Raw genomic sequence first — 13,495 nt, 5'->3', positions numbered from 1 at the left:
TCCACATAGATAAATCCGAGGCAACTGTGTCGTAATTTCCTGAACTATCATTCCGCTAGAATTAGATTATTTCTGCAGCCGGATATAGCGATTAATCACCGGAAAACTGAAGCCGTCGGGGCTAGGTGCATTAATTGGTAAAGAGGTCATCCTATTTTGTTATAGAAATCGCTTGTACTTATCGCTATTCATACAGTTAGCAAAGCGCATCCTATAGTAGATAATCATCCTAGTAAGTGCTAATGCATGGCGCTTGTCAAAGTAATATTAAAATAGCTCTCCCCTCAGGTGGGATTAATTCGAAATTAGTTCTTGTAAGACGCGAATAAAAGGGATAAGGGATTTACACACATCATGGGAAAATTAAGTGAATGGAATTACATTAGAGGCGTTGATCGTTGCTGTCTGTTGCTCATTGAATCGTCAGCTATGGTTGTGTCTTCCCGTAACCAACATTTAAAGTAGTAGTAGGCATCCTTCAATCCCCAGAGATGATGGTAGCGCCCTTGTGTTCTGGACGTGGATAGCGTCTAGTGTGTCCTGTCAATCCTATCCTGGTGTGGTAGTTCCGGCCACAGTTGAGGCATATTACAGCAATCTGGTAAAATCGTACAAAACGAAGAAGAAGACTTCCATCTGTAGGATGAAAATACCTTTCTTAAAGAAATGCATGCTATGCCATAAAAATATCATCTTCCACGAATATCAGCAATATTTTACTGCAAGTTATATGAAGCATGACATGGAATAGACATCTGCGCCTCATATCTAGGGACGACACGAAAAGTAGTGCATATTTCTCGTTCCTGGAAAAACTTGCAACCTAAATCCCATACCGATACATCATATAACCGGTTAACGTCATTTCCCTCCAGTTTCCCGTTTTTTTTTACATGTAATACGTTTGGCTTCTGTTTTGTTTCAGATCAAAAGAGGACACCGTCTCTTCCGAATGAAATTTGATCCAAACTAAAGTGATCGAGCCTTTTCCCGAGCCTAGAACGTTTTTCGTTATGATGTCAATATGCAGATTGAATTACACAGGAAATTAACTTCTAACTATAAACGTTTAGATTTCAAATGTTCCCTAATATCTTTGTACAATAATGACGGGGTACATAACTGGATGAACATCATATTACATATGACATAATCTCGAAACTAAAATGTACTTCCATCAAACAAAGAATTTTTCAATTAAAAGAATCTACATACTACACGTAGGTATGAGGTAGGTATATTGATTTGCTGGTATGCATATGGATAAATATCTTTATCCACAGCACAAAGATGCCAATTTCAGTTTCGGCTCAAGTTATAACCAGTAAAATAATAGTATGTACTCAATCCATGTCCTGTGGGCTTTCTCAAAAAATAACTAACTACGTTCTCCCGATTAACCTTTTGAATAAAATGACCTACTTTTACCGAATGTGTTGAATCTTTTATGGAAAAGGGTTTTGCCAGACTGATGTTAAGAATGGTGCCTTCTGCCATTCATTTATTCTGTATCTTTTCCAAATGTTTTATTGCATGTTAGTCATTCCTAATGGGGTGTAGCAATGATTCAGCAGCAGATGACATACATAATAGAAGCTGAGTTAGTGGGATATCCACGAGAGAGCCTCTCCCAATCGATCTCCGTCCTCCATTGTAACTAGTACAATGAACTGTGATTTGATTAAATGTTAGAGATGTGAATGTAAACAAAGTAGGTCAGGTGCATTTTGGGATCCTGGCTTTTCGTTGTCCCAGACAGAAGCAGGGGCCGCACAGATGGAGAATCAATTAGAGAGGCGTCAGAAATCCGTGGAACCAGACAACAAACCACAAACCACTCTCAGCTTGTTATTCCTGTTGTTGTTTCGCAGTAATCCCTCTCCGTTACACTGCTACCGGTGATGAGCCTCTTTTCATCACAACTTGAATCCCTTGAACAGTCACGACGTGCTGAAGATAGCCATCGTCTACAGCGCTACCTGGGTTTAGAGTAACCATGCATTAAAATTTGATATTGATTTTCTTGTAAACACAAAGCAAACGTGGCTAAGACCCCCGTAAGCCTCTTTGAGATTACCTGGGCTACAGTGAGTTTACTGAAATTGAAAGTTTTCTCTTAGATCTGTGTATCAAAGGAGACACGAAACGATCCCGAAATCTGACCCGTAGCCACGAGATTGAGTTTATATATTATAGACGCGGAAAATGTGTGAACTACGTGTGGCCCATATACTATTCGAATTCATTCTTTTATCCGCCTTGAGATATGTACTCTTAATCTAAGTCTGATACAGGTTACATATATGACATAACAAAAGAGCTGTCGGAAATTTAAGATTTAAAAATAGATTCTCCTAAACACTTTCTTTCGCTCCTTTCAATTGTTGAAAGAATTTCCCATCTTGTTTGACCCATTTTCAAAAACAATCATATTTGCATATTGAAAATGTCAATAATTACAATGCCCTTGGGGTAAAGTATCAGCAGCAACAGCGAATCATGCCCTAGGCCTTCATGTTTTTCTGTACCTCTTCCAAATGCGTTATTGCATGTTTCATTCTCTCGCTGCCTCTTCCCAGTAGGGTCAGACCATGTTTAAGTAGTAGATTACATATATAAAAGAAACTGTGTTCCTGAATTATCCACAACAGGACAGGACCACACCATCCTCCCTTCGTTAGGTTATGAAGAAATGAAAGCCTGCTGCCCGAAATGTCTACTTATGACCCGCTAACTCGCCCTCAACAGGAGTTGACATGAAGAAAAACGACTCGAAAAGGAAATCAGTTGCCACTTAAACGAGTGGCAATTTATTCAAACCTTGTGTAGCACTGAAGTGATATGTTGTGCATTTCCCCAAACCGATCTCCGCCGTCCATTTTTATATTCTAGCGGCCGCTGCATCAATCTATTTCTGTCTGACGTGGCGCAGCTGCTCATCCTCCCGTTCCCACCGGAGCGCGCTGTGATGAGCTCGGAGACCAGTCAGCACAGTTTCACTGTCTCCTGCTACTACGGTTTCCACGTAATTTGTTCTCCGCAGACTCACAACATCATAAAACAGCGCGGAATATGGATGTGAAAGCCTGTGGAGGTTTGCTCTCGTTAAGGGCGACGACGACACCTCAGGTCATACTTCTCTGTTCGGAATATAGGGCAGCATCTTTTAAGTACGGTACTGAGGATCGATGCAGGCCAATAAATTAAACATATATGTCAATATATATTGATAAACACAAGAAGATGAATGAAACCATGGATAAGGATTAATACCTACAGGGTACAGATCAACAACAGCTGATCGAATAACGATGAGGCAACTCCCTGTGCCGTTTCTTCATCCTTATTTTCAACCCTCCTCCCTCCTTCGCTGCTTTCTGTAACGATCTTCGATGCTTGATCCTGAATGAATAATAAATCATAAACATCAAGTAATTAACTTGTTTTGTTTCTAATTGTCAGATTCCCCAGATCAGCTACGCGTCCACCAGTGAGGAGTTGAGTGACAAGACCCGGTTCCAGTACTTCTCCCGCGTGGTCCCGTCGGACAGTTACCAGTCCCAGGCCATGGTGGACATCGTCAAGTCTCTGGGCTGGACCTATGTGTCCACCGTCGCGTCTGAAGGCAACTACGGGGAGAAGGGGGTGGAGGCGTTCCGCCGGTTAGCCAGCAGTGAAGGTGTGTCCCTCAGTAATTATTACGTTGCTTCGTTACCTATCCCTGGTCATGAACAACGAAAACAATTAGCATCAACTGATATGACTCTACACTGGGTTAGTCTACACTAGTCTGACATTCGGTACCGAGGTTTCTGGCTTGCATATCACACTGTGATAACACTCCCTTCAAATTTCACATACACATGTATGTATTACATAATGCACTGACATATTACTCATTTATTGCAATAAACATCCAAAAGTACCTTTGTTTTCAGCCATGATGGATGTAGGTACTAACAGCCATCCAAGAGCCTGTAATCAGCAAAGCAACCTTATTCATCATTGCTTTGAAGTCTTTGATTGGTTCAGGGCTCACACAGACGATAGACTAATTCCTACGATAATAGCACTTAATCTACTGAGAATGACATATGGAAATAGAAGTGCTACATAGTAATGATTTATATGACATTACCTAATTCCTAATTGTAATACACATCATGCAAAGTTATGAAGGACCTACATGTTTCTATCCAACCAAAACCTTTCTATGGGAAACACCTGTCTAATATTGCATCTTAGCGTGGTATATGTCGTACACGAGTCTTTTTCGTTTCTGGCTGGTACATATTCAAAGCGATATTACCAGGTAATGACGATGATGATATGGAAAGCTGCAAGACGCCCAGCAGTTCATAATAAATCACGTAATTACATGGTGATGTCAGAGAGCTGCAGAGGCAATATGGCGTCTGTAGGATGATTGTAAACCTGCCGGGCTGAAGTGAACCATAGTGGCACCCTGTTGCGACGTAAGTAGATTATGAGGTTGTAAAGAGCAAAGGTTATTTTTTGTGACTTAGACACAAAAGCAGACAGCCGTTAAAAGGGCCTCCCGCCAAGCTTCACGCAAGCAGTTAAATACCTTCTAAGGAGCACCACCCAGAAACAATTATTGAATGAAAAAAACAACGGCGTTTGCGTCAGTTCAGTTAATGACATTTAACAACCAGCCGAAGACATTAAAACTTGTCGACTGTAATGCAACACCATATAGCATATTATGATTCCCCTTCTGAACTCTGAAGTCAATTGTTTATGCCATTCTAGGAGACGTTCTTCAAGCATTTATACACTCCAAAAGAAGGATACGGAACGTTAACGATCCTGACAGCCTCGCCACATCTCTAAACCCTACCAGATTGGCTAGCCATGCACTGTTACCTCAGCATTAGCTATATCATATTTTTATGACTACGCTATTTCATCCAGCCAATGGGATACCTGGGGCGTAATAAGCAATCGAATTGACCCACATAGCTTGCCAGCTGTTCGTAAATGTTGTATACGCCGTGGAGCCATAAAAATATCATATAACATAATAAGCATTAAGGTTCTGTTTGTTCTATATCTAATATTTTATGAGTATAGATGGGAAGCTGAAGAAAGTTTGCCGACCCGTGGAAAGTTTCTCCGGTAGGTGTTAACCCCGCGCGGTTGGTAGTTAAACCAGCCCACGCAGAGTTTGTACTTTCATTTTACACCCGGATTATCTATGATCTGTGCATCTGACGCCACCTCCGCGCAACTCTTGGGGTAGGCGTAAACTTGAAGATATCTGGCTTGTGCAAATGCACGCCATCTACACCTCGCCACGGATGTTTGGGCTTAAGTCACGAGTGAATGTGACCTTGGCAAGGTGTGTCAATGCGATAGCTTCTCCGCTGGATTTTCTCGACAGTAGTAACAAGGCGTGGGCTGTAGATGATTTAACACTTGCGCTCACGGGATTTTTATGTCCCTAATCATGGAGTCACTTTATCCACCTAACCCATCACGTGCCCATCGTTTGGTATAAATGAATTTATAAATGAGTTTATAAAAGCATATTTTTTTAACCAACTGACTTGTCTGATTGATTGGGAATTAAGTAGCATTTTCATTCCGGGTTATTTTCTCCGCTTTACCCAGATACCACCAAAGCCTGTGGCTAATTTACGACTAAACCTCAATTGCTTTTACATTTTTATTTCTCTACGTCGATCCCAGGCCTTACGTTTTAAGTACACAGCCACCCAACTTGTGCTTTCACGACAGTTCCCATCGCAGTAATGAAGTCTCTCATTATTCTAGCATTTTGCTCGTGGAGAGAGTGGGACGCGCTTGACTAAGGGAAGATGAAACTTGACCGAAGATGATGAATAGCCCCTTCCTTCTACGACATGTGTATGAAAGATATGAGGAAGGAAAGATGTGTTTTCTCGCGAGCGCGTAGTTTGAACAGGTGTCTTCAATCGATAACCGGCTTGCGCGTTAAACGCCAGATCCCCGGGCTGAATAATTGAAGTCGTAAACGCGGGGAGCGACCAAAGGTCACTCTATCGTAACGTACGCAGCTTTCAATATGACTCAAATATTCCGGCTCACAATCCTGCTGAAATTGCGTTCGACCTCACCTCTACACAATCGCAGCATCCGCGCATGCTCAAACACAGTAGCAATCACTATTAATCACCAAGCGGGTTGTATAAGGCCATGAACCTTGTACGACTAAAAAGCATTTACGATTTTAGCTTCCTGCTGTTTTATCTGACTGCAAGTACTAAAGTATGCATGCCCGGGGGAATTCTACTCCATAATGCCGTGGCAAGTTATCATAGAAAGGTGGTCATGACATGAAAAAATACTTGGTCCCGGTCCAAACATTTACAGTACAGCTTGATATCGTTTTCATTATTCTGAATGAGTATTCAAATAGGTGCAAGGGCTCAAAGGTAAAATTACTGAGGGCCGATACATAATGTTCGACCAATTCCATCTGTCACATGGTATACTTAGTACATTGTGCTTTACCTGTTTTGGTCGCATCTTAAAAAGTTCATCCACATCCAATATGACAAAGTACTCCACCAAATAACTGTTACGTGTCGACGTACGAAAAAATTCCATGGAATTGGGTGATTGTTGCTTTTTCATAATTTACTACAACAAACAATGTTACCGTCTCCTTTATTCCTGCATTGCATATAATGTACCGTACCAAAGGTAACCGAATATGTTAAACATCGATATTGGGCTATACGAACAAAGCTATATTAATAACATATCTCAGGTGATGCCTGAGTGTGCGGGCTGATCTCTTGACATTCGATCTTCATAGATTTCTATGAAAACCTCTCAGAAATCCTCATATCAGTCTTAGGTTGAGTTTATTGCCCCCTCGGGATGGATACGGATGACCCCTTTCATTTGTTCGGAAACCTGATTTCCTCGTCCTGAACGCCGATCCGTCACGTCACTTCACTAAGGGTACAAAGTGATCAACACGAGGGCAGGGTCAGCGGGGATCCGTCATCGTCAGCAGGAGAGTGGCTCAGAAGCATTATTATTAGGCTCATTTCCGCGGACAGATTCAGGTCGGCTGGCCTCGCTGCCCGTGTAGCCGAACTGATGGAACAATCCGTATTCATTTTGCAGCATTTTCATGGATGTTTCATTCAATGTTAAAGGAGGTCCCAAGAGCTGACGCAGCGCATTGGATTGCCTCAATACATTCCGCGTCAGTGCTCCCCCCCGTAGTCTTAAAGGGCAGGGCTCCTTTATAGCCCATAGTGCTAGCATACTGTGAGCTACTGTTTGAGGAGCTTCTGCTGAGATCCCCAAAACAGATGCGTACAGACTTATATTATACGATATCTGGAATGACAAACTTAATATGTTCGATATTCGAGTTGGAAATTGTAACCGGTCTTTATTATCTGGTATTATGGAGAGCAATGCAAATGCATACCTAAATACAATCTTTACGATCTTTCATTCATTCTAATCAACATAGGAGAAATACACATACAGCAAAGGCACAATCAGCATTGTATTTACGACATTACATACCAGCCCTCGGGACTGTTTTATCACGTACTTAAAGAAATCGACCCTTGGAAAGGACAACTAAAATCGCCCTCTGAGGGATTGTTTAACCGATAGACAGATGTCAAATGTTCAATCAATGTTGCCATTAGCCGGTAGAGGTTTATCAGTTATAATTAGGTGACATGACAAATGAAATGAATCCTCTACTAAATACAGAAATTTCATTGGTAGAGAGTCATTCTCGGGTCCAAGGTTTACAAAATGGATGCAATAGGCGCTCGGTAGTATTTGTGGACACAACGGCGGATGATAATATTTTGTCTCTTCATGGACAGTTATTGGCAGGTGTCTGTAGAAGAGGACAGTCGCAGACTGCATGAATATGGTGTCATTGTATTGTCCCTGAAACTAGATTAAGTTACACGCTTCCTTTATCCTACTTTCCCAATAAAATCACAGGCAGAGGACAACGCATATGTGTAAATCACATACAACAGGACATACAAGACGCAAGTCTCAGCTATTTAGCAAATCAGAGTATTCGAAAACAGTAAACACAATATAACCTAAAACTGACGTAATGTGACACTGTTCATCAGAGTAACTGATTCTACAAAATAAATTACACACAAGTGATGAAAACTAAAAAGACCTATGTAGTCGGTAGCAATCATAGCCAAGCAGTTTATGTGTTCTCCGTGTTGGAAAGTGCTGACGATAACTTTTAAATACAGGCCTGGGCATCCTTCTCAAGGTTAAACAAGTGTACATCTTACACATTCTGCGGCAGTTTTCCATTAACCTGCAAACCTCTGCAAGTTCTGGTGATTATGGTAAGTGCCGTGGGGTCGGGACCAGAAGAGAAGCCGCAATACGTCTTTGCAGCTGCGCGAAATCGAAAGGAACAAGAAGACCTGATAATGGGTAAACGTCAGCGCCCCCGGACTGACTGGCACCGTAACTGGCGTCCGTGCAACTTCTTATCGAGCACGGACATGTGCTTACTGTAAATGCAGCACCTAATCATAAGAGCCAGTATGCCACTGGCATTGATCATAGTGATACATGTATTTGAAGTACGTTACATGAACACTAACATAGGCTGTAATGTATTTTTGTGTGAAAAAGTTCATGACGAATAGCATCGAACAAGGTGCATATTTATCACCTACATCGAGTCTAGCCACTGTTATAACTGTAACTGCAACTGCTTTACAGCTAATACATAGAGAGAGACAGGTATTTGAACTGTAGTCTGTACCTTACGATGACTATAAAGCCTGCATGTAATCTATGGAGCAAACGAAAGCAGGCGAAGTCTTCAAAGGTTATAGTCATAGGCCGAAGAAGGGTCTATAACTGGGATGGTGTTTTACTAGAACAGTTTGTGGACCTGGTAATCTGAATGCATGGCCCCTGATAACAACTACATTTAGGACTTTCATGTAAGCTTCAACCGAGTAATTCAGTTCAAGCTACTCCAGTCATCTTAAGAAGTACGGTGCTGTATTCAGCTCTGACCTGCTAACTCTAAGATGCATTAAGAATGAAGATGTGAAACGTTCTTTAGCCCACTGTAGCAAAAACGACATTCTATTGACTGATTGGTGTTCACCACATTGATATTACTTCTTGGGATTGCTACTGTTATCGTCATGCCCCATCTTCAAAGTGGTAATTACTCACTATATGTGTACGTCGTCTTCATGTAGTCACTTGCAGAAACCAATGGCTAATTCGAGGACAAAATCCCACACAACGCGTAAAAGAGCAGGTTGAAGAAAATATATTTTTTAGATTAGTAGATTTCAGACATTTTAATCATGGTCTAGCATGTGTTTGCACAGGTAGGGGGCTAAGTGTTACTCATTAGAAGTTACTAGTAACAGTCACTGTGGTAGATGGTGACCCATATACTGCTCATTGAGAACATCATCAAAATTAGACAGACGTGTTGGGATAGTCTAAAAGTTTCAAAGCCTAAAACATCCCCGAAAGACATTTGAAATGGAATCACGTTCATACACAGGTGCTCGCTATCTTTTACAGGTATATGTATAGCTACGGAGGAAAAGATCTCCAGACGTTCTGCTGCGCCAGAGTTTCTCAGAGTTGTCATGAAGCTACAAGAGAAGTCCAACGCACGAGGAGTGGTGCTCTTCGCTAACGAAGACGACCTACAGGGAATCCTCAGTGCGGCCAGAAACCTGAGTGCCAACTTCAGCTGGGTGGGGTCGGACGCCTGGGGCTCCAAGGCAGCCCCGGTCCAGAACCACAAGGATGAAGCAGAGGGGGCAATCACCATTCTACTGAAGAAAGTGGATATACCAGGTAGGAAAACGTTACACAGTTATATCATGTGTGCTTCTTTAGTACTCATTCAATTAGGCATTAAGTCACTGAAAAGAAATATGTAAAAAATAGCAAAAACATCAGTCAACAGCATGCTCAACCAATGAGAATGTCACTTTGTCATCTGATTTGAAAGGCAACATCAAGTTAACACTTAAAATGTTACGTAAAAGCTTTACACTGAATCGATTCATTTCAACTTGGTTTGAGGACACATAGCATGGTATTCTGTATTCCTTTTCATATAACTCCCTATGAATTCATAGCCACCCGCGGGCCCACTAAACCTTTGACTCTGCCGTATCGATCGGCGACTGTATTGGTTGCTGCTAAACGGTACCATGGGGTAAGTACTTGGAATGGGCAATATCAGTTGAAAAGTGACGACGTCTTATGAAACCAAAATTTACTTCATTCACGAGTGAGGGAATATTCCCTTCAAGAGAATCGACTTTCAGGATCGGTAGTTAATTGACTTCGCCTGGTTGATCATTCGACGTACATCCCGAAGATTTCATAATACTCTCAAATGTAGCCATGAAATAATGCAACCTTACAGGTGGTATGATTCAATCCGATTCAAAGCGATGTTGCTGGTATGATATTGTCCTTATCCAGTCCAGTTCAGATTTTGTTCACTATTATATTAAAACCATTGGTAATAATAAATTCAGACGTGCTAGTCACATCTAATTTGAAATTCAGTTCAATGTGCGCGAAACATTTAGAATAGTCACTTGGAAGCACTGGATACACAGAAAGGTTTTGCTTACCTACTTTAAGATTGACGAATACGAGGCTGCCAGGATGGGCCAGGCGTGCAGGTGTCCTGATACGGTTTCAAGTTAAACGTGATTTACTGTCACACTGGAGGTTTTAGTTGATTCAGATAAGAAGGTACACGTAATCCTTATGGGACACCCTGGGTCTAAGACGGGATCATTTTACCAAGAAGCAGAGAAGGTGTTCATTCATCTTCGCTGGGATTCCGCGCACCTCATACTCCCCGAGTCACAAATGGGCAATTCCGACGCTATCTATGGGGCCATTTCACCTGTTAGCGGCAGTTGCTTTGATACGTTGATTGCCATCCTGTTTGGTAGGACATCGTTTTTTTATCGTTTTGACTGACAGCATACAGAAAACATGTGGACCGTATTAGCGCTAAAGCAGGAAGAAAGACAACTTTGGTGTTGTCATTTTGACCTTCGAGTGCTCGACAACACTTTTGACGAGTGACAGGTAGTTTTCTACTAATGAAAGTTAGACGTACGCGTTTTGCTTACAAATGGCTCCGAAATCAATAAATGCAGCGGTGTGTGGACTACGCAGCGCGAATCTTACGAAGAAGGCTATTTGGAATACATTTAATAATCCTTCTGAAAGTGTGAGAGGAATACAATAACGCCTACGGATTGCCCAAAGTAAGTCGTGAGTTCTTGGATTGGTGTCAACAGCAGATCTGTGTGTATTGAGAAATGGTCTGTAAAACAAAAACCCACATCAACATCCGGGCGGTAATCATTGATATATGCATAGTTTGCCGGCATTTGGACAAGTAGAGCTTGTGAACTATCGGCGCATTTACATCTTACCCCGACATGTGGTCTCTCTGCACGCATGGCTCTCGCATGTCACATGTGTTTAAGCGAGAATGTGCCGGATCTAGGCAAAATGAACTGCCAAATGTCACAGGTAGACCTTCCGTCAACTCCTGAGATATGGCCCATTGAGGCTGAGCTAGACCGAAGCAGGAAATGACACGTCTAAACGTCACGTTGGAGGGAAGGCAATAAACAAATGTCATTGTAAGGCTCGTATTGTCGACAACTCGGTTGCGCACAACGGCAAGTTGGACATCTATACTCTTAGCAGAATGGCATTTACAAGTTGTGTACGCAGAATACGAATAACAGAATATGTTTAAAACATCGTGGTACACTTGACATGGGTATCTCCCCTATTGGGTACAGACATAGACATATCATCAATCAGTTGAGACTCATCAAATCCGGGCCACATGCATCAGACAGAATAACAGTATGATTGATGTGTGGTCATGGCTGTGTACACCAATCATCTCCTGCAATTCTTAACTTTGAAGGATGGTCGCCTCTTTGTTGTAGGTCTAACTTTTATATCAAACCCAAGGCTTTGATGAAGGTTAGACATCCAGGTAATAAGATACGCCAAAAATAGTTACTCAAGCAACTTGATAAAATTTTGAAACAGACTTTTTTAGACAGCATCTGCTATTTTTCGTCAGTGAATAAGGAAGATCTGACGAAAGATAGCGGATGCTGTCTGAGACGTCTGACTGTTTTAAGATTTTATCCAGTTGCTAGAGAAACTATTTTTGGCCTATATATATATATATAAAGCCTTCTGAATGTTTCGCGGCAGACAGATAAAAATACCACCGGTGCCCTTAACAAGGATATGGGCTTGAAATGTAAGGGTTCATCCTGTCATACATCATCAGAAGGCAGGGTGGTGTCATTTATAACCGCATGCACCAAGGTTGTGTTGCACGTACACAGTAAAAATGACAATAGGTCAGCATTAGTTAGTGAAATCCACAGGGTCGCTTGTACACTTTGTGATGAGGTGATGAGTTGGAGATGTTTATCCACCGACGTACTGCTGATGCTGCTCGCAGAGGACATGCGTGATTAGAAGACGATAATTGCAATAGAGCGTGTCAGGGAATACATACCGCATCGCTTGGCTATGATGCAGGGACTCTGGGAATATGGTCCTAAACTTTTAATGGATTCAGTATGTACTCCTCTACGCTCCAGGTACAAGTAATCTGTTGATCTGAAGGAACACTAGCAACTTCTCTAATCTAATATAAACCCTATAGGGAGTATCAGACACATTTCCTCTGGTCCCGTTAAGAGTTGAAACAGGCTAAGTGTTCTGAATTAATCTTCAGTGATTGAATTGGCTCCCTCGCGTCGTTTCTCCGACCTTTTGCTCTTGAACTTACGTGATCCAGGCAAGAAGCATGAACTCTACCTTTATTAATGTAGGTAGTTTTCTCATGATTACATTAGTTTTCACTCCTAGGGTGAAATTTAAATCTCCGGTGCCGCTTGCTTCAGACGTCCAAGGGAAGTCCTTCCTCGTTATATTGACCCTTTGTAGGCCCCAGCAACACTCTCTGGCGCCACCGATTGCATCCAGACGGGTGCCAGACGCTGCCGCTGACAGTCTTCTCACGACAAGGGTAATCAAAGGTCCGCAAAGCAGAAAAACGTTCTTTAGTGCCAAGCACTTCATCAAGGGGTTGAAGATTTGCATAAATATTGGAGCAAATCAAATGAGTGACTATACAAATTTACCTACTGCATAGCTAACGAAAGGAATTTCACAGCATAGTAACGTGGTCTGTTCACAAAATTTGCTATCATTCGATCAGAGGTTATAGCATACTGAAGACTGTGTCGAACGAGCCAAGATACATGACTTCAGGCAGGGCCAAGTCAGTGATAGATGGAAACACGTTGGCCAGGACCCATGAAACAGCTCGATTGAAACGGGAATCGGTCAGAGAATGACCATTTAGCAAAAAAGACCACTCAGTCTTGCCAGGCTCTAGTACGTG

At 41.9% G+C, this 13,495-nt stretch overlaps 1 protein-coding gene across 3 annotated transcripts in view; it reads left to right on the top strand.

Annotated features, from left to right (window-relative positions):
• LOC136435083 (metabotropic glutamate receptor 6-like) overlaps nucleotides 1-13,495 on the top strand; it is a 68,913-nt gene that overhangs the window by 39,310 nt on the left and 16,108 nt on the right. For all 3 annotated transcript variants that reach the window (XM_066428284.1, XM_066428283.1, XM_066428282.1), the window contains exons 3-4: nucleotides 3,463-3,679; nucleotides 9,583-9,864. In XM_066428284.1, the coding sequence (XP_066284381.1) occupies nucleotides 3,463-3,679; nucleotides 9,583-9,864 (499 nt within the window). The remainder of the gene's footprint in view (nucleotides 1-3,462; nucleotides 3,680-9,582; nucleotides 9,865-13,495) is intronic.

The sequence above is a fragment of the Branchiostoma lanceolatum genome, chromosome 5, assembly GCF_035083965.1.
Source record: "Branchiostoma lanceolatum isolate klBraLanc5 chromosome 5, klBraLanc5.hap2, whole genome shotgun sequence".
Taxonomy (NCBI): Eukaryota; Metazoa; Chordata; class Leptocardii; order Amphioxiformes; family Branchiostomatidae; genus Branchiostoma; species Branchiostoma lanceolatum.
Note: the sequence above shows the minus strand (reverse complement) of the source record. Positions and strands in the feature narration are given on the sequence as shown.